The 23,970-nt window shown below is 49.9% G+C and overlaps 1 protein-coding gene across 1 annotated transcript in view; it reads right to left on the reverse strand.

The window, feature by feature from the left end:
- The window catches only part of TAF4B (TATA-box binding protein associated factor 4b), an 89,834-nt gene that overhangs the window by 51,982 nt on the left and 13,882 nt on the right, over positions 1-23,970 (reverse strand). Inside the window, exons 4-9 of the mRNA XM_054180203.1 lie at positions 17,431-17,598; positions 17,175-17,297; positions 15,339-15,428; positions 12,203-12,329; positions 11,043-11,566; positions 1,169-1,304 (exon numbers count right to left, since the gene is read on the reverse strand). Of these exons, the coding sequence (XP_054036178.1) occupies positions 1,169-1,304; positions 11,043-11,566; positions 12,203-12,329; positions 15,339-15,428; positions 17,175-17,297; positions 17,431-17,598 (1,168 nt within the window). The remainder of the gene's footprint in view (positions 1-1,168; positions 1,305-11,042; positions 11,567-12,202; positions 12,330-15,338; positions 15,429-17,174; positions 17,298-17,430; positions 17,599-23,970) is intronic.

Raw genomic sequence — 23,970 nt, forward strand, 5'->3', positions numbered from 1 at the left:
CCACCTCCCTGGGCAGCACATTCCAATGGCCAATTACTCTTTCTGGGAAGAACTTTCTCCTCACCTCCAGCCCAAACTTCCCCTGGCACAGCTTGAGACTGTGTCCTCTTGTTCTGGTGCTGGGTGCCTGGGAGAAGAGACCAACCCCCACCTGGCTACAACCTCCCTTCAGGGAGTTGGAGAGAGCAAGAAGGTCTCCTCTGAGCCTCCTCTTCTGCAGGCTAAGCAACCCCAGCTCCCTCAGCCTCTCCTCACAGGGCTGTGCTCCAGACCCCTCCCCAGCTTTGTTGCCCTTCTCTGGACACCTTCAAGTCTCTCAATGTCCTTCTTAAATTGAGGGGCCCAGAACTGGACACAGGACTCAAGGTGTGGCCTAACCAGTGCTGAGCACAGGGCAGAATGACTTCCCTGCTCCTGCTGGCCACACTATTGCTGATACAGGCCAGGATGTTCAGCTTCACATGGAATCATACCAGGATCCCAACATGGTGGGGCTGGAAGTGACCTCTGGAGATCATCCAGTCCAACCCCCTGCTAAAGCAGGACACCCACAGCAGCTTGCCCAGGATCACAATGTCCAGGTGGCTTTGGAATCTCTCCAGAGAAGGAGATTCCACAACCTCTCTGGGCAGCCTGCTCCAGGACTCCAGCACCTTCACACCACAGAAGTTTCTCCTCCTGTTCAGATGGAACCTCCTGTTTGTACCTGTTGTCACTTTTGCTGTCACTGGGCACCACTGAGCAGAGTCTGGCCCCAGCCTCTTGCCCCTCACCCTTTATCTCTTGCTGAGCATTGCTCAGCTACCCTCTGGGGCTGCTCTTCTCCAGACTCAACAGCCCCAGAGCTCTCAGCCTTTGTTCCTCACAGAGCTGCTCCAGCCCCTCAGAATCTCTGTGGCCTGTGCTGCACTCTCTCCATGAGTTCCCTGTTTCTCTTTAACTGGGAAGCACAGAACTGGAGCCAGTACTCCACATGTAGCCTCACTAGGGCAAAAGAGAGGGGCAGGAGACCTCCCTTGACTGGATACACTCTTAGAATCTCCTGACAGAGCTGGTTGCTCCCACCAGACAACCACCTTCTTACATTCCTACAACCTACCAACAGCCTGGGCTTTCTTCTATACCTCAGCAGTCCTCTCCCTTCTCCACTGAAGTAGTTCCACTTTACCTGGAGGCAACTGGTTAGTCTGAAGCAGTGTATTCAGTGGCATCCTTTCCTCAGCAGATGTCTGCAGGGTCAGTGTTGAGGGCTGGGGCAGTGTGGATACTTGCTTTACAATGGTTCCTGGTGGTTGCTGGACTACCTGGCAGAGGGACAGCCAATATCAAGAGTGAGAAAAGCTAAACAATCAGAGAAGTAAATAGTATCAAGGTGTTCATTGAGCCAGAAGTGCTGCTGGACATGCATGGCTGGCTTCCAGTTTAAGGCAAACAGCCTGCTCAGAGAAACCTCAGCTTTTGGGAGGTGATTTTGTTTCTTTGGGTTTGGTTTTTGTGTTGGTTGGTTGGTTGGTTTTTTAACTTTGTGACAATAATCCTTCACACCTGGTGGTGGGGTTTAAGCTCACACAAAATCCAGAATGGCCAGGTTGGAGGGGACCCCAAGGGTGGTGGTGGAAGCCTCATCCCTGGAGGTTTTTGCAGCCAGGCTGGATGTGGCTGTGAGCAACCTGCTGTAGTGTGAGGTGTCCCTGCCCATGGCAGGGGGGTTGGAACTGGCTGATCCTTGAGGTCCCTTCCAGCCCTAACAATTCTATGATTCAACCTTTCTAGGTGATAGTGTAGCTGAAATGAGCTGGCCCAGCACCCTGTCAAACTGAGTCTTCAAATTGTCCCATGTGGAGGCATCCACTGCTTCCCTGGGGAGAAGATTCCAATATCTGATTGCTCTCACAGGGAAACATTTTCATCTTTGAAAAATTCTCATCTCTGTTTGGGCAGCAGACTGGGTCCCACCAGATGGAAATGGTCCTGATGCAGGAGGGATGCAGCAATCAAGACTTCAGCAACTGACTTCAGAAGCCAGGCTCAGGCAGGGACATTAGAATCATAGAATTGTTAGAGTTGGAAGGGACCTCAAGGATCAGCCAGTTCCAACCCCCCTGCCATGGGCAGGGACACCTCACACTACAGCAGGTTGCTCACAGCCACATCCAGCCTGGCTGCAAACACCTCCAGGGATGAGGCTTCCACCACCTCCCTGGGTGACCTGTGCCAGGCTCTCACCACCCTCATGGGGAACAACTTCTTCCTCACACCCAATCTGAATCTCCCCATTTCTAGTTTTGTTCCATTCCCCCCAGTCCTATCACTCTCTGACACCCTCAGAAGTGCCTCCCCAGCTTTCTTGGAGCCCCCTTCAGATACTGGAAGGCCACAATTAGGTCTCCTTGGAGCCTTCTCTTCTCCAAACTGAACAACCCCAACTCCCTCAGGCTGTCTCCATAGCAGAGCAGCTCCACCCTCTGCTCATCCTCGTGGCCCTTCTCTGGACACCTTCCAGCACCTCCAGATCCTTCCTGTAATAGGGGCTCCAGAGCTGGACACAGTGCTCCAGGTGGGGTCTCAGCAGAGCAGAGCAGAGGGGGAGAATCCCCTCCCTGGCCCTGCTGGCTATGCTTCTCTTGCTGCAGCCCAGGCTCTGCTTGGCTCTCTGGGCTGCAAGTGCACACTGGTAACCTTCCCAAAGAGCACTGAGGATTTGTTGGAAGGAGTCATAGAAGTTACCATGCTGGTCAAAATGACTTAATTTAACTGCCTGATTTAAATAGCAGAGCTCTCCCTCCTCTCTATTGATAACCCTATTAGAGGAGTTTCACTGAGTATTACACAATCCCTTAGACTAAGAGGCTTTTCCTCTCTCTAAGCCTTGCTGAACAGACCCAAAATTGAATATTGAGTCTGCCTGCCAATGAGTTCAAAAGAGTAAGTATCACATACACCTAGCTGGGAAGGGAGACCACCAACACAACCAGGAGTCTTGCATCAAATCCTTTTCCTGTCAAGAACTAGGAGAACACACTACAAAGTTACTGATCCATGGATGAAGCCACACCACGACTTGGAAATGGAGCTGCTGAGTTTCAAAGCAAGAAGAAAAAGTGCACTGAAGACCATGGGGTCATGAAGCAGCAGCCAGCAACACCTCCAGTGAGTAAAGCTGCCACACAAAAGCATCAGCACACTGCTGAAGGGGGGGAAAGGAAGGGGGTTGATAGTTTTGTTTAAAGAGGCTCTTGAAAGAAGCAAAAGCAGCCAGCAGGATGTCATCACAACACAGAGCTACAGGCACAGCTGATAAATAGCAATCCCTCCTCTTCAGAGGCAATTAAAATGCAAGAAAGGAATACAATTGCAGCATTCCTACAAGCCTCATTTCTCAGCCTCCTGGCTACTCAAATGTGGTCTGCAGCTTTTGGTACATCCTTTGCAAAAGTTATTGATTACAAGGAGGAGGAATCTGTGCTTTCACCAAAGCACAAGGTTATTTAGACTGCATCTCAGGAAGAGGTTCTTCAGCACAAAGGTAGTGAGACTCTGGAACAGGTTGCTCAGGGAGGCTGTGGATGTCCCCTCCCTGGAGGTGGTCCAGGGTCAGGTTGGATGAGGCCTGAGCAAGCTGGGCTGGTGGAAGGTGTCCTTGCCCATGGCAGGGATATTGGAGGAGATCATGCCTAAGGTCCCTTCAAACAGGAGCCATTCTATGGTTTTAATGTCTTCAGAGAGAATCCTATTTTTACAGCAGCAAAGAGCTAGTAAAGGACTTTTTCAGGGTCAGGAAACTGATCTTTCTCCTCTACATCTTTTATTCTAACATCTGAAAGTCTAAGGAGTGCTGGCACAGCAACACTGCACAAGTGTAATTAAGCAACTGACATTGATTGTACTTAAGAAATTAGGCTGTCTCCCTCTGTCATCTAACTTCAGGTTTATCAGCAAACATCATCAGCAGAAGCATCCCCCATCCACAGGAAGAGGCACTTGGAGTATCAGAGAGGATGGATCCCAACAGTAGAATAAGGGAGCTGAAGGTGGTGTCTGAAAAGCAGACAACAGGTAGTTCACAGAGTCATAAATGGGTTGGCTAGGAAGGGACCTTAAAGATCACCCAGTTCCAACCCCCTGCCATGGGCAGGGACACCTCACACCAGCCCAGGTTGCTCAAGACTTCATCCAACCTGCCCTTGAACACCTCCAGGGAGGGGACATCTACAACCTCCCTGGGCAACCTGTGCCAGTGTCTCACCACCCTCACTCCAAAGAAGTTCTTCCTCATCTCCAGTCTCAATCTCCCCTCTTCCAGCTTCAATCCATTCCCCCTCCTCCTATCACACCAAGCCCTTGTCAGAAGTCCCTCCCCAGCTCTCCTGTGGCCCTTTCTGGTACTGCAAGACTTCTTTATGGTCTTCCCCAGAGCCTTCTCTTCTCCAGACTGAACAGCCCAGCTTGCTCAAGGTCTCCATCCAGACTGGTCTTGAACATGCCCAGGGAGGAGGCATCCACAACCTCCCTGGGCAACCTGTTCCAGTGGAAGAAAGGCAAGATCCATGAGAGGAATGGACCATGGGAGTTGTAGGGACAGGCTGAGGGCTGAGTCAAGGCTCACACATCCAGCACCTCCTCCTGCAGCAGTACAGACACTAACATTTGCCTGTGTTTTGAACAAAGCAGGGTTTGATCTTTCTGAAAGGTTCAGCTTCCATATGCTATTGTTCACAGCACCACTGATGATCAGATCATCACTGAGCCACCACCCAGCTTGGACAAACTGCTCACAGCCTCTGCCAGCACCCACACTGACAGGCCCCCAGAGATTCTCCCTTCCACCAGGGGACATGATGCTTCATCCTCAGCATGCAGAACACTGACACAGCACAGGAGCAAAGAAACAAACCTTTTGAGGCTGGGGTATGGAGGCCATGAAGCTGATCAGAGGGCTGGAGCACTTCCCCTCTGGGGACAGGCTGTGAGAGTTGGGGCTGCTCAGCCTGCAGAAGAGAAGGCTCTGGGGAGAGCTTAGAGCAGCCTTCCAGTACCTGAAGGGAGCTACAGAAGAGCTGGGGAGGGAGTTTTTTACAAGGGCTTGTTGTAGGGAGTGGATTGAAGCTGCCAGAGGGGAAGTTTGGACTAGAGATTAGGAAGAAATTCTTTGGAGTGAGGGTGGTGAGACACTGGCACAGGTTGCCCAGGGAGGTTATAGATGCCCCTCCCTGGAGGTGTTGAAGGCTAGGATGGGTGAGGCCTTGAGGAAGCTGGGCTGGTGGAAGGTGTGGATGGGGTGTTGGAACTAGATGATCTTTAAGGTCTCTTCCAACCCAAACCACTCTGTGATTCAGTGATGCTATGAATCCAGGAGAAACAGAAGGGATGTGCTGGCAGCAGAGCTGATGTTCTGTTTGCCATCCTAGCTGCTAGACTAACAAAAGCTGTGAGTCCTTGGGATTTGCAGCAGGAGAGGACAGCAACCCCAGCAACGCCGACAAGGATCTGATGCCAGGAAGAAGAGTTACAAGAATGGGCAATAGCTGTGAGAAAGAGCTACTGCCTCTTTGCTTCAGGTTAGCAGGAAGGAGTAATAAAGAAAAGGGACTGTTCCTTTGTGCCCCATTAAGTAGGTTGACAGAGACATCAAATAAAAATCATCCACACTCCTGAGTTTAAAAAGGAAAGGGAACGCAACATCCACTGCCGGCACAGAGACAGCTGCCCGAGAGAGCCTCTCCATTAGCCTGACTTGAACCTGCTTTACATTCACAGAGCAAAGTGGGGAGCTCAGCAGAGAGATGTTGAGCTATCATCACACACTACAAGCACTACTGCTTCATGGAGGAAGCCTCACCAGCAGAATGCAAATGCCATACACCCAGGGCAAGAAAAGCTCTTGAAAAACTGAGGAGACTGCTGAAGAAAGCTCAGCTCTGAGGGGACTTGACACTAACTCCTGATTAAGAACAAGCAGTTGGAACAGCACAAGCACTTCACTCCTTGCTTCAGCTGTTAGCAATGTCCAGGGAGCACATCTTGATGGTAATTGCAGGGACTACACCATGAAACTCTTGCTCTTTATGCCTAACATGAAGCTTTAACAAGAGACAAACTACTACAGCAAGACAGGCTTCGTTTCCAAGATGAAACTTCTTTGTAAGCCAGTGCCTTCAAATGGGGCTGTGTTAAGAGAGCCACCAGGAGAGAACCCTTCCACAAACATGAAACTCTCACAGCACAGGCATATGATCCATCCCAACAGCTTCCCTGCAAAACACCTCCCTTGTGTCCACCACACAAACCTGGAGCTTTGGAAATGAGTCTCTGAAAGGAGGCCGGAGCCAGGTGTGGTGGTCTCTTCCTCCCAGTACCAAGCAATAGGATGAGAGGAGAGGACCTCACATTGCACCAGGGGAGGTTTAGGTTGGACATCAGAAGAAACTTCTTCCCTGAGAGGGTTCTGAAAGACTGGCACAGGCTGCCCAGGGAGGTGGCTGAATCCCCATCTCTGGAGGTGTTTCAAAGAGGCAGAGATGTGGTGCTGAGGGGCATGGTTTATAGAATCATAGAGTCAATAAGGCTGGAAAATACCTAACACCTCCTGACAACTAAACCATGGCTCCAAGTGCCACATCCAAGCCTTTTTTGAACACCTCCAGGGACAGTGACTTCACCACCTCCCTGAGCAGCACATTCCAATGGCCAATCTCTCTTACTGGGAAGAACTTTCTCTTCACCTCCAGCCTAAACCTCCCCTGCTGCAGCTTGAGACTGTGTCCTCTTGTTCTGGTGCTGCTTGCCTGGCAGAGGAGACCAATCCCCACCTGGCTACAACCTCCCTTCAGGGAGTTGGAGACAGCAAGAAGGTCTCTCCTGAGCCTCCTCTTCTCCAGGCTAAGCAACCCCAGCTCCCTCAGCCTCTCCTCACAGGGCTGTGCTCCAGACCCCTCCCCAGCTTTGTTGCCCTTCTCTGGACACCTTCAAGTTTCTCAATATCCTTCTTAAACAGAGGAGCCCAGAACTGGAGACAGGACTCAAGGTGTGGCCTAAGCAGTGCTGAGCACAGGGGCACAATGACTTCCCTGCTCCTGCTGGCCACACTCTTCCTGATGCCTTGGTAGAGTTAGAGAATGGTTGGTCTCAAAGTTGCCTTTTCCAACCAAAACAATTCCATGGCTCCATGAAATTCCATGCTGCAACACTCTGGTGGTGATTCTGCCATTACACCACTGCATTGCTGCATTCTTAAGCACCACCAACACTACATTGCAGCTGGCATGTGGAAGTTCACTTTACATTGCTCAAGCAGAAGAGACCTAAATTAGAACTGGGCATGCAGAGGGAGTGTATGGCAGCAGAGAGCTCTGCAGGCTGGAAAGGGAAAGAAATTGCTGGCAGCATTGTGTGGACAGATTTGCACAGCTGGCACGGGCTTCCCTTCAGCTGGCAGCAGGAGCCTTCTGCTTGGGGAGGGGAGATCCAGATTTGTTTTCTTGTGAGGGGGAAACAGACCCTCTGTCCTTTCAAGGAAAGGCAGTAGGGAAGCCCTAGAAGATGCAGCTGCTTCTAGCTAACCTGCTCTTTGTACAAAGATATTGTCTGAACAAACACCAAGCTCCTGCTACAGCCAAGATGCAAAGTGGTCAACTCAGCCTTTCAGCTACGTGCAAGAGCAAAATGAAACAGGTGCTCTGAAGAGCAAGCATTCAAGGACTTCAATCACTGTGCCTGGGATCTACCCAAGTGAGGATAAAAGCATGCTTGGGATGCAGTTCAGGGTTGGCAAGGCATGATGAAGAAAAGAAATTTAGAATAGAATAGAATAGAATAGAATAGAATAGAATAGAATAGAATAGAATAGAATAGAATAGAATAGAACCAGGCTGCAGCACTGCAGAAGTGCAGGAGGCTGAAGCCATTCCTTGAGCTCACCAATCTCATATTCAAGAACTGTTTCAGCTCCCCAGGGCTGAGTTCAGCTTCCTCCTCTGTTTGCACAGATGGCCAACCTTTCCCCTGGATCACAGGGCTTACTCTGCAGCCAACAAACTGCTCTCCAGCCCTTGGACAACCTAAGAAGTCCTCATTTTCTTCTGGCTGCAATTTCAAATTCACTCCTCAAAGACAGTAAGGCTACCAAGCCCTTTTCCAATTTGGCTTTAGCTGCTGCATCAAAGCCTGTCAGTGCATATGCTGGGTAACTGTTTGGGGCTTTTCCTGGGCTTTTGTGGTTGGTAGGTCTTTTTTTTAGACCCAAAGGAGCCCCTTCCACCCCTTCCACAGAGCTGAGTGCTTTGTTCTTCTTAAAGGCCTTCATTTAGAATGCAGGATTCTTAAGGCTGCAGCCACCTCATGCATGGTGAAAGGAGGCAAGCTTAAAAAGCCAAAGATTTTAGGGGGGTCTGAATACTGCTAAATCAGGTGTCCACAATAAACAAACTACAAAGGAGAATCACCCCCAATGGCTGGCAAAGCAGATCTAGCTGAAGGGGAAGTCCAATGTTCTGCCCTCTTTTAAAGGGAAAGAGATTCTGCACAAGGAAGTCCGAGTCAAGAACTGAGTTACCTGCCAGAGGGACACTAGTCATACAGTGCTTTGGCTTGGGAGAGACCTCCAAAGCTCATCCAGTGCAACTCCCCTGCAGTCAGCAGGGACATCCTCCACTAGATCAGGTTGCTCAGAGGCTTGTGGAACCTTGAAGATCTCCAGGGATGGGGCCTCAACCACCTCCCTGGGCAGCCTGTTCCAGTGTTTCACCACTCTCATGGTGTAGAATTTGTTCCTAACACCTAATCTAAATCTCTTCTCCCCTCCTTTCAAACCATTGCCCCTCATCCCTTATCCTGTCACTGCAGGCCTTTGGAAGCAGTCCCTCTGCAGCCTTCTTGTAGCCCCCTTCAGGTACTGACAGGATGCTCTAAGGTCTTGCTGAAGCCTTCTCTTCTCCAGGCTGAACACCCCCAGCTCCCTCAGCCTGTCCCCAGAGCAGAGGTGCTTCAGCCCTTGGATCATTTTCATGGCCCTCCTCTGGACCTGCTCCATCAGGTCCATGTCCTTCCTGTGTTGAAGGCTCCTGAACTGGACACAGTACTCCAGAGGTGAGGTCCCAGCAGAGCAGAGTGGCAGAATCACCTCTCTTGACCTGCTGGCCATGCTGCTTTTGATGCACCTCAGGACCTTTGGATGCACCTCAGGATGCCACTGGCCTTCGGGGCTGCAAGCACACACTGTTGGCTCACATTCTCTCAAGACACTTGAATTCCTTACAGGTAGAGCAGTCAGACAGCACACTCCTCACTGCCTCAAACACTCATGAGCCAAACTTTATGGGTTTCAGTGTTACTCTTTTGGTTATCACCAAATGGTAGGGGCTAGAAGGGACCATCCAGCCCAACCCCACTGCTAGAGCAGGATCACCCAGAGTAAATAAACCAGGCATATAGCCAGGTGGGGTTTGAATGCCTCCAGAGATGGAGACTCCACAACCTCTCTGGGCAGCCTGGACCAGGGCTCTGCCACCCTCAAAAGGAGGAATATTCTCCTTGTGTTTCCATGGAACCTCCTGTGCTGCACTTTGCCTGCCTGTGATCCACAGTTGGTTGGTATTTAACATTAGCATTAGCAAGAAGTTAACCTGTGCCAAGAGAAAAAAGCAGGAAAGCTGTTAACACCTTGCTTTTGAGGGTATTGTTTCATCAAGACATTTATTCCTCCTGGAATTTGTTAGCTAATGAGGCCTGATGGAAAAAGCTCACTTTTGGATGACTTCATAATTAACATGTCTTAGTAAAGCTGGAGGTCAGAACTCTGCTTGAAAAGCTCCTTGAGCTACTTTGTGCATTTCAGTTAACATATCACTAAATATCTTCAAGTCCCTTGTGCCTTGTACCCAAGGTAGGAACTATCAAGGCAAAGAGCCTGGACTCCTTGGTGGCTGGCTGAGGCTCAGCCCTAACAAGACATCTAACAGTAATTAACATAAGCATCCCACCAGCAACTTCTGATACCAGCATGCCCTGCCTTCTCCTGCAGATGCCAGCCTAGCCTAGGGGTCAGAACTTGTACTCCCTCATGCCTCAAGCTGGATGTTCAGTCTGGTGCAATGGTGGTCAGCAGAGCTTGCAAGAGATCAAGCTTACAGCTTGCTTTAGATTCCAAGAATGGTTTGTGTTGGGAGGGACCTTAAAGATCATTTAGTTGTAATTCCCTGCCAGGAGCATGGAAACCTTCCACTAGACCAGGCTGCTCATCCAACCTGGCCTTGAACACCTCCAGGGAGGGGGCATCCACAACCTCCCTGGGCAACCTGTTCCAGTGCCTCACCACCCTCAATCCAAAGACTTTCTTCCTAATCTCCAGTTTAAATCTGCCCTTTTCCAGCTCAAAGCCATTGCCCTTTGTCCTGTCACTGCAAGCCCTTGTCAAAAGTCCCTCCCCAGCTTCCTATTAGGTCCCCTTCAGGAACTGGAAGGCTACTCTAAGGTCTCCTGGGAGCCTTCTCTTCTCCAGCCTCAGTTCTCTCAGCCTGTCCCCACAGGGGAGGTTTTCCAACCCTCTGATCACCTGCATGGCCTCCTCTGGACCCTCTCCAGCAGCTCCAGGTCCTCCTTGCGCTGGAGGCACTGGAACTGGAGGCAGTGCTGCAGCTGGGGTCTGACCAGAGCTGAGGGGCAGAATCCCCTCCCTGTGCTGCTGCTCTCCCTGCTCTGGCTGCAGCTCAGCACACAGCTCGCTCTGGGCTGCCAGGGACCACTGCTGGCTCCTGGGGAATTTGTCACCAACTGACACCCCCAAGGCCTTCTCTTCCAGACAGCTCTCAAGCCGTTCATTGCCCAGCCTGGATTTGTGCTTGGGATTGCCCTGACCCAGCTGCAGGACCTTGCACTTGGCCTTGTTCACCTTCTCCACAAGGGCTCAGTATCCCCACCCCGTGACAGACATACCTGCTGAGCTCATGACAGCCACCTTCCCGTGCTGGAAAAGAACACGCTAAGGCCCAAATCGATTTCCTCTTTGCTAAGAGTCAAAGCAAAGAAGCCTGAGAAATTCATCTTACCAACTGTTTCACCTTAACCACCTGCTGAGCACCCACTGACTGTGCAGCCACGGAGCCTGGCTGGGGGACTTTGATTCTGATGGGAGTTCCAGCCACTGGCTTCAGGGGCTGCAGAGGGCTTGGTGATGAAGAGGTCACTGTAGAGACCAGCACTGGCTTCACAGACTGGAGAGAGGATGTCACTGCTGCAGAAGTGAAGGCTGGCTTGACAGCTTGGACAGCACTCAGGCCTGATGGTGCTGTCCTTGTGGTGAGGACTGAGGGTGCAGGCCGGAGAGATGCTGGCACCACTGCAGAGGGAGGAGCAGGCTTCAACACCTGCAGAGAAGCCTTCACTGGGGCTCTGGCAAGGGCTGGCTTTATAGCTGCAAAGGCTGTGGCTGTTCCAGTGGCAAACACTGGTCTCACAACTGCAGAGGCTGTGACTGTTCCAGAGGCAGACACTGGTCTCACAACTACAGAGGCTGTGGCTGTTCCAGAGGCAGACACTGGTCTCACAACTACAGAGGCTGTGGCTGTTCCAGAGGCAGACACTGGTCTCACAACTGCAGAGGCTGTGACTGTTCCAGGGGCAGACACTGGTCTCACAACTGCAGAGGCTGTGGCTGTTCCAGAGGCAGACACTGGTCTCACAACTGCAGAGGCTGTGACTGTTCCAGGGGCAGACACTGGTCTCACAACTGCAGAGGCTGTGACTGTTCCAGGGGCAGACACTGGGTTTGTTTCTGGAGAGACTGTGACTGTTCCAGGGGCAGACACTGGTCTCACAACTGCAGAGGCTGTGGCTGTTCCAGGGGCAGACACTGGGTTTGTTTCTGGAGAGACTGTGACTGTTCCAGGGGCAGACACTGGTCTCACAACTGCAGAGGCTGTGGCTGTTCCAGAGGCAGACACTGGTCTCACAACTGCAGAGGCTGTGGCTGTTCCAGGGGCAGACACTGGTCTCACAACTGCAGAGGCTGTGGCTGTTCCAGGGGCAGACACTGGGTTTGTTTCTGGAGAGACTGTGACTGTTCCTGAGGCAGACACTGGTCTCACAACTGCAGAGGCTGTGACTGTTCCAGGGGCAGACACTGGGTTTGCTTCTGGAGAGGATGTGACTGTTCCAGAGGCAGACCCTGGGTTTGTAACTGGAGGAGCAGTTGTTGCTACAGATGCCATGGAAGGAGCTGGGGCTGCAGGGGCACAAGTTAAACCAGCTTCTTGTGCTGGGGCTGGCTGCTGCAGACACTGCTGGATGAAGCTCTGAGCGTTGGGCAACAGCTGCCGCAGGGCGAGCAGACTTTTCTAGGAGAAACAAGGAGAAAACCCTGCCCATAACATCAGCAGCACCCTCCACAGCACTCATACATCAGCAGCTGCCTCCTCTACCTCCTCTCCCCACTGAATTTTTCACAGGACCATGCATTCCTTCCCCCAGAAATCAGGCCCCCCCTGAAACTGATGACACCACCGCTCAGCGAGGAGCACAAGAATCGCCACCACAGGCTGAGCAAAGCTCAGCAGTCACCATGGCTTCACAGCACAGAGCAAACTGCACTTGTAGGGAAACCCATCCAGAACTGTGTTTGGTCTGGGTTTGTTGGGGGGGGGTTGTGTGTGTTTTGTTATTGGGGTTGTTTTTTCCCCCCCTTTGTTTTGTTGGGGTTGGTTTTTGTCTCTACTTTTCAGTTTGGAGTTAGTGTTTCAGCATCAGATCATTTTCACTGCTTTACCACTTCAATAAATAAATGCTTGCTTTGCCAAAAGCCCTGCTGTATTGTAACCATCTGACAGAGAGCTACCAACCCTCCAGTCAAGCCAGAACCAAGCTGTAAAGCAGGAGCAGCTCTGTTCCAGTACAGCTGTGCCTACGCTAGAGGGGGACAGCGCTTCAGCAATGGCCGTGCAGCTGCAGCAGCACAACTGAAGGCAGTTAGCTCCCTGCAACAGAGCTTCAGCAAAGGTATCTGACAACATTTTTACTGCCCATGTTTGAGGAGGTTGATGGACAGAACCAGCCCTCTCCAGGTGTTTCTCTTTGACTATGTGCAATGTTTAGGGCAATGAAGCTGAGGAGGGGTCTGGAGCACAGCCCTGTGAGGAGAGGCTGAGGGAGCTGGGGTTGCTTAGCCTGCAGAAGAGGAGGCTCAGGGGAGACCTTCTTGCTGTCTACAACTACCTGAAGGGAGGTTGTAGCCAGGTGGGGGGTTGGTCTCTTCTCCCAGGCAAGCAGCACCAGAACAAGAGGACACAGTCTCAAGCTGTGCCAGGGGAAGTTTAGGCTGAAGGTGAGGAGAAAGTTCTTCCAGGAAGAGCAACTGGCCATTGGAATGTGCTGCCCAGGGAGGTGGTGGAGTCCCCATCCCTGGAGGTGTTCAAGAAAGGCTTGGATGTGGCACTTGGAGCCATGGTTTAGTTGTCAGGAGGTGTTAGGTATTAGGACTTGATGATCTCTGAGGTCTTTTCCAACCTGGTTGATTCTATGATCCTATGAACGTTACAGCATAGCATAGGTTGGATTGGAAGGGACCCCCAAAGGTCATCAAGTCCAACCCCCTGCAGTGAGCAGGAGCATCCTCAAAGAGGTCAGGAAAGGGAAGCCCAACAGCCCTGTTGTGCATGTCCCTGATGTTCCTCCAGCCCCCTTGGGATGTTTTGGTGGGAAACAAGCTCTTGTGTAACCTGGGGCTGTTGAGCCTGGAGAAGAGCAGCCCCAGAGGGCATCTGATCAGTGCTCGCTAAAGGGCTCACTGGGAAGAGGCTGTTACTGCTCAGAACCAGGGGAATTCAGCTCTGCATATTCTCACAACCCCTTTTTTACCCTCTCAACAGTTTGTGAGTCTCCAGCACAACGCTGTTGCTCTGGGCTTCGTGCAAAAGGAGCATGTCTCACATGCTAATGTATTAAGTGAGCAAATTGCTTGCACACCTAGACATCGCTTCTGCAGCACAACTGTCCTGAACACTCACTCCCTTTCCTTTTTGCAAAGCTGCTCAGCTTTCCTCATGCTCATTTATTGACCAAATGCATCCTGAACTGATTTGGAAAAATCACAGAATGATAGAATGGTTTGGGTTAGAAGAGACCTTAAAGATCATCCAGTTCCAACCAGCTTGGCACTGGCAAAGATGCCTCCCACCAGCCCAGCTTGCTCATGGCCTCATCCAACCTGGCCTTGAGCACCTGCAGGGAGGGAGCATCCACAACCTCCCTGGGCAGCCTGTTCTAGTGTCTCACCACCTTCACTGCAAAGAAGTTCTTCCTTGTTTTGGGCTTGGTTTTTTGTTGTTGTTTGGGCTTTTTTCCCCTGCCTCTTTTTTAACACAAAGCAGCAGAGAGACGAACAGCTTCAAGTAGACTCTTTGAACTTTAAGTCTGCATACTGTGTGTGCAAGGACATTGAGGTGCTGGGAGCAAGCTCAGAGAGGGGCAACAAAGCTGGGGAAGGGTCTGGAGAACAGGGCTGGTGAGGAGCAGCTGAGGGACTTGGGGGTGTTTAGTCTGGAGAAGAGGAGGCTGAAGGGAGACCTCAGTGCTCTCTATGGCTCCCTGAAAGAAGCCTGGTGGGATTTGGTCACTTCTCCCTAGCATCAGGGGACAGAAGGAGAGGAAATGGCCTCAAATTGTGCCAGGGGAAGGTTAGGTTGGAGCTTAGGAAAAATGTCTTTGCTGCAAGAGTGGTCAGGGATTGGAACAGGCTGCCCAGGTAGAGTCACCATCCCTAGAGGTGTTCAAGAAAGGTGTGGCCATGGCACTTGGGACATGGTTTAATGGCCATGGGGGTGTTGGGTTGGTGGTTGGACTCAATGATTTTTAAGAGGGCTTTTCCAAGTGAAATAATTCTATGGTTCTGTAAGCCTTGCACAGCCACTGTTGTGAGTCCTATGTATTAGGAGTCAGAACAGCTACAGCTCTGATGAGGAAGTAAGAGGTCACCTCAGTGCAGCTGCTCTGGTGGAGATGCAGCAGCTTCCAAGGCATTAGTCTCCATTAACGATCGGAGGATAATTACTCTCCAATTTAAGAACACAGCACCAATTAGTCTGCTGAAATCCTACTTCCCTCCCAAAAGATAATTGTCTTCCCAAGAGCAACAGTCACACAGAGCCAGGTTCAGCACCATTCCCTCAGCTTACCCAAGGAAATCCCTATTGGAATGCCCATGGCAGGCAGGTGGAACCAGAGGGCCCTGAAGGTTCCTTCCAACCCAAACCATTCTATGACTTTTATGAACTCTCTGCCCCTTTGCTTTGCTTTCCTGGTCCTCCTCCCTCCCCTCATTTCACACCAGCTATCCACCATCAGACACTTACCTTGAGAAAAGGAACTAAATATGGTTGTGGAGATGACTTGAGCTCTGTGTACAGCTGCTTTGTAAATTCTTCTGGTTCAATTTTTGCTTCCTAAGAGGAAAGTACCATGACAATGGTTAAGATAGAACTGGGGATCCACTACCCTTTCCCCCCCGCCACCTGCCATCAAAACTTCATGGAAACTTACATCACCATAGGAGTGTTCCCCTTTAGCACTCAACCTTTTCCTTTTTCCTGGTGTATTTATAAACAGAAGGGTTTAGGGTAGGGTGATGTTGTCATTTAGATGTGGTGTTATCAAATTCAATTACTCCCTTCCACTACAGGCAGTTAACACACTGAAGGGCACTTGTTCAGACAGCCCTTCACTGAAGTGAACCCACAGAAACAAGTTTGCAAGCAGCACTGATCCTTTGGAGTACCTTCTTGTTATGCAGAGATGTTTTAAATCCACTGCAAGCACTTCTTGCCTGTAAAAGCAGCTTTCTGCCTACGGAGACCTGAGACAAAAGGCTACTCCCTGGTTGTTGTAAGGCAATTCTAGCCTAAGGAATAATAAAGCAGAGCACTTAGCATGGGCTTTCAAAAGCAGGAGGCACTGAGCACCACAACATCACTTCTGCATACCACCAGGGTAACAGTCCTCAGACTCACAGAGGTGTCTCCTGTCTTAATGTTTTCTGCTTTGCCCCAACATAAACACCTGACTCAAGGGCTTGGGAGGGTTAGGAAGCCACAGCAGAATCCTGAGAGCCGTCACTCACTACTTCAGTGCCACTGCTCCAGGGCTAAGGTGGAGGGTATAGAATAGAGTGGAATGGAATGGAATAGAATTAACCAGGTTGGAAAAGACCTTTGAGATCATCAAGTCCAACCTATCACCCAACACCATCTAATCAACTAAATCATGGCACCAAATGCCTCATCCAGTCTCTTCCTAAACATCTCCAGTGATGGTGACTCCACCACTTCCCTGGGCAGCACATTCCAATGGCCAATCTCTCTTTCTGTGAACAACTTCTTCCTAACACCCAACTTAAACCTCCCCTGGCACAGCTTGAGACTGTGCCCTCTTGTTCTGGTGCTGCTTGCCTGGCAGAAGAGACCAACCCCCACCTGGCTACAACCTCCCTTCAGGGAGTTGGAGAGAGCAAGAAGGTCTCCCCTGAGCCTCCTCTTCTCCAGGCTAAGCAACCCCAGCTCCCTCAGCCTCTCCTCACAGGGCTGTGCTCCAGACCCCTCCCCAGCTTTGTTGCCCTTCTCTGGACACCTTCCAGCAGCTCAACATCTTTCCTAAACCGAGGGGCCCAGAACTGGACACAGGACTCAAGGTGTGGCCTAAGCAGCGCTGAGCACAGGGCACAATGACTTCCCTGCTCCTGCTGGCCACACTCTTCCTGATACAGGCCAGGATGCCACTGGCCAGACACTGCTGTCCTTTCCCAGTGGCCCTGCCACAGTCATCAAGAACATTATCTCCTCCAGGAAGGTACAGAAACATAAGGAACAAGGCCAATGGTAGCCTCAGAATGTTAAGGGTTGGAAGAGACCTGCAAGGATTTGGATGAGGCCTTGGGCAACTTGGTCTAGTGAGAGGCTTCCCTGCCCAAGGCAGGTGGATTGGAGCTGATGATCTCTAAGGTCCCATCCAACTTAAGCCATTCCATGATTCTATGCCTCAGCCACAAAGCCAACTCTTCAGCTTTACAAAGACAAACAAAGAACCCCTAACAAAGCCCAAGCAAGCAAGCAACGACCCAACCGAAACCCAGGGAACAAAACGCTGCTGAAGTAAAAGACACAAACAATAGACATATGACAGAGATCTTAGCTCACCAGGAGGTTTTGCACCAGGTTCTTCACATTCTGCCCCATCACAGAGGCCTGAGGTCCACTGGATGCCAGTTTTATTAGCGTGGCAAGAAAATTCTTGCACTTCTTCACGTTCTCTAGCATCTCCTAGCACGGAAAGGAGAAGAGAGGAGCGTTAGGGGTTGCTCTGGCTCTCCAACCTCAGCTGAATATAGAGAATGTTAATTTTTAATTAAAAAGCTGTTGGGTGGTTGTTTGTTTTGTTTTTTTCTCTCCTTACTGTAGAAGTGCTGGTCTGTGCTGCTGTTGTGCCCTCTGCTTTCACAGAGACTGCCTTTGGGGAAATAGCTTGTGCAGGTGGTCCTGTAACTGGAAGTTTTACAGGTGTTCCAGTACTCGAAGGCTTTGCAGCAGTAACTGCAGTACCACTGCCTGCTGCAGCTGCTGCCTGGAAAGGAAAATTAACACTTTGGAACCAAAGACTCTACGTGACAAACATGCTGGATTATTCTGCTCCCTCCACAGCACCATTTAAAGCATCAGTGAATGGCTTTTATCTCTGTTTTTAAGGCCTGGGTGGATTGGCTTTGTGAGGCTCTATTTAATACAGACCTACAGAATTGTCAGGGTTGGAAGGGACCTCAAGGATCATCCAGTTTCAAGCCCCCTGCCATGGGCAGGGACACTTTTGACTAGATCAGGTGGCTCACAGCCACATCCAGTTTGGCCTTAAAAACTTCCAGGGGTGAGGCTTCCACTATCTCTTGAATTGTGGAGCCCAATACTGGACACTGGTCTCACTGGGGCAGAGTATAGAGGGAGGACAACCTCCCTAGACCTACTGGACACACTTTTCTTGATGGAGCCCAGGATAACTTTGGCCCTCTTGGCCACCAAGTATAACTTGCTGTCCACTGGGACTCTGAGGTCTTTCTCTATGGAGCCGCTTTCCAAAAGGACAGCTCCTAGAATGGAATAGAATAAACCAGGATGGAAGAGACCTTCCAGATCATCATGTCCAACCTATCATCCAACACCACCTAATCAACTAAACCATGCAACCAAGCACCCCATCAAGTCTCCTCCTGAACACCTCCAGTGATGGTGATTCCACCACCTCCCCAGGCAGCCCATTCCAATGGGCAATCACTCTCTCTGTGTAGAATTTCTTCCTAACCTCCAGCCTAGGCTGTACTGGTGCCTGGTGTTACTCCTCACCCAATGCAGAACTCCCCAGGCATAATCTGTTTGAAAATCAAGAGCAAGGGGAAGAAACAGGTTGCCCAGGGAGCTTGTGGATGCCCTCTCTCTGGAGGTGTTCCAGGCCAGGTTGGACGAGACCTTGAGCAACCTGGACTGGTGGAAGGTGTCCCTGCCCATGGCAGAGAGTTGGAACTGGATGATCTTTAAGGCCCTATCCAAACCAAACCACTCCATGAGTCTATGATTTTCAAACCTGTTCAGGTTGCTTTTGGCAAACAAATGAGCATGAGGAAAGCTGAACAGCTTCCTATGAACCCATGAGTCTATGAAATGACAAAGGCTCACCCAGCCCAAAGCACTGCCTGCAACTTCAAGTGAGAAGAAGGTGGTAAAATTGTCTTGAAGAAACAAATTAACTCTGCCAGGCTGCTGCAGTTTAAGGCTAATGAAGTTTGGACAATGCTAAGCCAAGTGATACCACTCTGAAGAGAAACAAGACTGTTAGGAAGAAATTATTTCCCACAAGAGTAGTAAGGCACTGGAACAGGTTGCCCTGAGAAGTTGTGGAGGCTCCAAGCCTGGAAGTGTTCAAAGACAGGCTGGCATCTACTCACCTTCAGCAACCTGTTCTAATAGGAGGTGTGGCATGGGGGTTGGAACTAGATGATCTTTAAGTCCAGTTCTGGGCCCCTCAGTTTAGGAAAGATGTTGAGTTGCTGGAAGGTGTCCAGAGAAGGGCAATAAAGCTGGGGAGGGGTCTGGAGCACAGCCCTGTGAGGAGAAGCTGGAGGGAGCTGGGGTTGCTTAGCCTGGAGAAGAGGAGGCTCAGGGGAGACCTTCTTGCTCTCTACAGCTACCTGAAGGGAGGTTGTAGCCAGGTGGGGGTTGGTCTCTTCTCCCAGGCAAGCAGCACCAGAACAAGAGGACACAGTCTCAAGCTGTGCCAGGGGAGGTTTAGGCTGGAGATGAGGAGAAAGTTCTTCATAGAAAGAGAGCTTGGCCATTGGAATGTGCTGCCCAGGGAGGTGGTGGAGTCACCATCACTGGAGGTGTTTCAGAAGAGCCTGGCTGAGGCACTTGGTGCCATGGTTTAGTTGATTAGATGCTGTTGGATGTTGGGTTGGACTCGATGATCTCAAAGGTCTCTTCCAACCTGGTTAAATCTATTCTATTCTAAGGTCCCTTCCTACCCAAACCATTCTCTTATTTCTCTTCCTTTCTTCCCCTGCAGCTCCTCTCCCAGTTGCAACAGCCCTCACTCTTCCTATCACATGCACAGGAGGCAGAACATTGTCCACTCTGGAAGCATGCATGTACTACTTAGCAGCCAGCTAAGCAAAACCACCTAACAAGTTCTTCCTGCCTTTTCCTTGTGGGCAGTAACTTGGATCTCTCCCTCTCCCTCCTCTGCTGTGACACAAATCATTACAAAATTCAGCTATTTTTGAGGCCTCTTTTTAGTATCTCATTAGAATTTGGAACCAATGGATTCAGAAGCTGCAGGAAAAGGAGAGCAATGAAGGTTTCCTGAGTTTAAGAACACAGCTTCCCCTCTCCTTTCCAAACCATGCTAAATGTTTCTAGTGTGAGGGGTCCCTGCCCATGGCAGGATCCTTGAGGTCCCTTCCAACCCTAACAATTCTATGATTCTAAATGGTAGTTTTGACAGGAAAATCTACTACACTGAACTATTTCTGCTCAGATTTTAAGGCAGAACCCAAAGCCAACACAATCAACAACCCAAGAAGCTCAACACAGTTCTGATATAAGAGAAAACAGTAAACCACTTACAATAGGAGCAAACCACTTTTCCTTTACAAACCCCACTGCTTGCAGTTTCCCAAGCTTGAAAACCTAAAAGACTGACAGAATCTGCAGGTTACAGAAATCAAGAGTTTCAGGTTGGCCTTTGAAAGCTGAATTTGAAAGTCATTTTCCATCCAAACCTCTCAAGGGAAAGGGAAAGCCTGGCTTCCGAGGCCAAAATCTACACAACTGCTTTCACTGACAGTGTGCACTTGCAGCCCAGAAGGTCAATTGCATCCTGGGCTGCATGAAAGGAGTGTGGCCAGCAGAAGGAGAGAGATGATTCTGCCCATCTGCTCCAGGGAGACCTCACCTGGAGCACTGCACTCAGCTCCAAAGCCATCAGCACAGGAAGGACAGGGACCTGATGGAGCAGGTCCAGAGGAGGGCCACAAAGATGATCAGAGAGCTGGAGCACTTCTGCTGTGAGGACAGTCTGAGGGAGCTGGTGTTGGTCAGCCTGGAGAAGAGAAGGCTCCAGGAAAACCTAATAGCAGCCTGCCAGTACCTGAAGAGGGGCTACAAGAAGGCTGAGGAGGGACTTAAGATGAGGCTTGTAGAGATAAGATGGGGGACAATGGTTTGAAATGAGAGAAGAGCAGATTCTGATGGGATGTTAGGAACAAGTTCTGCACCATGAGGGTGGTGGAACACTGGAACAGGTCCCATCCCTGGAGATATTCAAGGTCAGGCTGGACAAGGCTCTGAGTAACCTGATCTACTGGAGGATGTCCCCTGCTCACTTCAGGGTGGTGGGACCAGAAGACCTTAGGTGGTCCTTCCAACCCAAAACATTCTGTGATTCTATGACTTCAACACATTTAAACACCCCAGCTGAACCCCACAATCACAGATTAATACTTGCTAATTGCATTGATGATAAGACAGTAACACAAGAGCCCAACTTAACCTACCATGGATAAAACAAAACCTAATTAGAGCTGGACAGACATCAGGTAGAATATCAAAGGCCTTTGAAGTCTTGCAGGGTAGAGAAAATTAATGAACAAACACTGAAAGCCAAAGCAAAACCACATTTTTGTCATTCTTTTTTCTCTTCCTTTCTTTACCTCCTGGGTGGGTGTCCCCCCTCCCAGGCTGCTGCCAGTTTGATATGAACAAAGCAGGCAGCTACCAGCAAGCTTTCCAGCTCAGGCTCCCGCTGTTGGTAACACTTTAATAGCTCTCTGCAGGATCTTTGCCACCACCACTGACTCTTCCAAGGATGAGGCTCAACAGCTCTAAGACCACAGGGAGGCAAACTGGGCATGAGAATCCCACAAACAGATGGACGGGAGGGAGATGGAAGGGGCCAGAGTACAGAGCTGTCAAACTGCAACGCCCTGGGCTTTGGAAAGTGGAAAGCATGAGGTTCATGGGAGCTGATCTCTTGCAAATTCCAGCATGTTTACACATCCAGACCAGAACAGCACTTTATCAGCTGAGGGAGAGAACAACAGGAAAGCTGCTGGACCCTTTTCCCAGGAAGATGAATACATGGGAATTAACTTCTGTCAGCTGCCCTCAACCTTTTCCACCACTGACAATTCTCATTCTCACCTCCAACAACGGAGGAGCAGTTGCCAAAAAGATGGCATTAATCCTGCATATTTGGAGGTAATTTCAAGAGTAGTGCTCTGCATCTCAATGAAAGTGCCCCAGCATGATGCTAATTAGATACTTTGCAGCTTTGTGACCCCATCTGGGAAGAAGGTAAAAAAAATAAAGAAACGAAAGAGTGCAGGCATTTTGTCTGCCCTCAGAGCAGGAATGATAAAGAATTGAAATGTTTTTGTAGATGAGGAGAATAATAATCCTGAAGTCAGTAAGCAAAGGGATTGGCTGAGAGTAGTGCTTCAAGGTGCACTTTGCCCAGCGTAGGGGATACATAATGGAGCCAAGGATTGTTTCCTCTCCGCTGTCTCCCACTTTCTGTAATGTCTTCCCCTGCTCTCCACTGAGCTCAAAAAGCTGCCCAGACTAACATCAGCAAGTTCTTCAAGGGGACCTGCAAGAAAGCTGGGAGTGACCTTTCACAAGGGCTTGTAGTGAAAGGATGAGAGGGAAGGGATTGAAGCTTGAGGAGGGGGATTGAGACTGGAGATTAGGAAGCAATTCTTTCCAGTGAGGGTGGTGAGAGACTGGCACAGCTTGCCCAGGGAGGCAGTGGATGCTCCCTCCCTGGAGGTGTTCACGGCCAGAGCAGACAGGGCCTGGAGCAACCTGAGCTGGTGGAAGCTGTTCCTGCCCATGGCAGGGGGCTGGAACTAGATAATATTTCAGGTCCCTTCCAACCCAAACCATTTGATGATTCTTTTAGGACTGATGAATGTACTGCTGCCAAGGAAATCAGACCCAAGGGCTCTTCCTTCTTTTTCCCAGAAGTTTCCTGCACCCTTATGCACAGACTCCCTTTTTCATCACTCTTCTCTCATCCACCCCAGGGTGAGGAGTGCAGTGGCCCTGTCATGGCAGGATGTATCCATACTGCAGCTCTTTAGCCTTTAATGTATGAGGAGCTTCTACAGAGGGCTTTGCAACGCTCTGCAGGAGAAGGGCTCCAAGGAAGCCACTCCAAACACAACAGCACTATTCATTTCTCCTAGAGTCATGATTCTTGCTCTTTAAATCCAGCTCTGTGGCTCATTAGAAGCATTCAAGTTCCTACAATGGAAGAAAAGAAAAACAGCTGGCTTACAAAAAACCTCCTATGTCCACCTCCTTAAATCCCTCAGGAGAACACAAGTTCAACTGATCACAGCAAAAACTGAACTAAGAAAGTAACAGAAGCAGCAAGTCAAAAGGCAGATGGAAGTTAAAAAAGGAAGGGTGAACAGCATGATGAATCTCAGTGCTAAGTGTGAGGATGCAAGCAGCTTCATCCATCTTCACCTTCCTTTCCCCTAGCAGGCCAAGGACAGCAGATGACTACTGCTTTTACAGGATCTGGATCTCTATACAGATATCACAAGCACAAGGGTTGCAAGCTAGTACCCCAAAATAAGAGAGGGTAAAGAATATGTAGGGCTGTTCTTAGACACAAAGTGTATGTTGGTTCCAGCCCAAGCAGAATAGAAAAAGCACTAAGAGAGGCCTCCAGGTTTTCCCTTCTAGCTCCAACATTATCCATCTGCAGTGAGAAGGCAGACAAAAGAAAGATCAGAGAGAGAGAGCTGTGATTAATATCAGTTGCTGATAGAGAAGAACAGCAGGAGGACACATTTGTAAGTCAGACTGTTGGTTACCACTGTCAGCAAACATACCCCCAGTCCTTCAAGCACCCTCAAGGTCAAGAGCATACAACCACTCCAGTTTTTTAATGACTGATGCTGCTCAGTTACTGACTGCTTGGTCAACCACTACAGCCCTGTCTCCTTCAAGCTCTTGCTCACAATAGGTGTGTACAAGTCAGACTGCTTCCTGATTTCTCCTTCAGCTGATGAAGAGAACACAATATGTTAGCTGCAGAAGGAAGTCTTACTTTTCATCACACATCCTCAAAAGCAGAGGAAAAGGTGTATCTAGAAGTTTTATACTCTACAGGTAGCAAGTGCCTCTTCACAAGAGTCCAACAATATTTTTCTCCAGCAGAAAAGACTTTGGAAAGAAGACCAAAGAAAAAAACCACTACCTAAAAATAATGAAGCATCTCCAACCAGTGTTTCCTTACAGTTGTATCTGTGGATCCTGGGTACCAAATTCAGATGGAGAACAGAGGCCTACAGCTATGACCTTCCTTCAGCTTTTAGCGAGGGAGGAAAAAAACATAAACCTGCAAACCAGCCTGCAGACAGCCCTATTTTCCTCTCAA

This window comes from Dryobates pubescens, chromosome 3 (assembly GCF_014839835.1).
Source record: "Dryobates pubescens isolate bDryPub1 chromosome 3, bDryPub1.pri, whole genome shotgun sequence".
In the NCBI taxonomy this organism is placed as follows: domain Eukaryota; kingdom Metazoa; phylum Chordata; class Aves; order Piciformes; family Picidae; genus Dryobates; species Dryobates pubescens.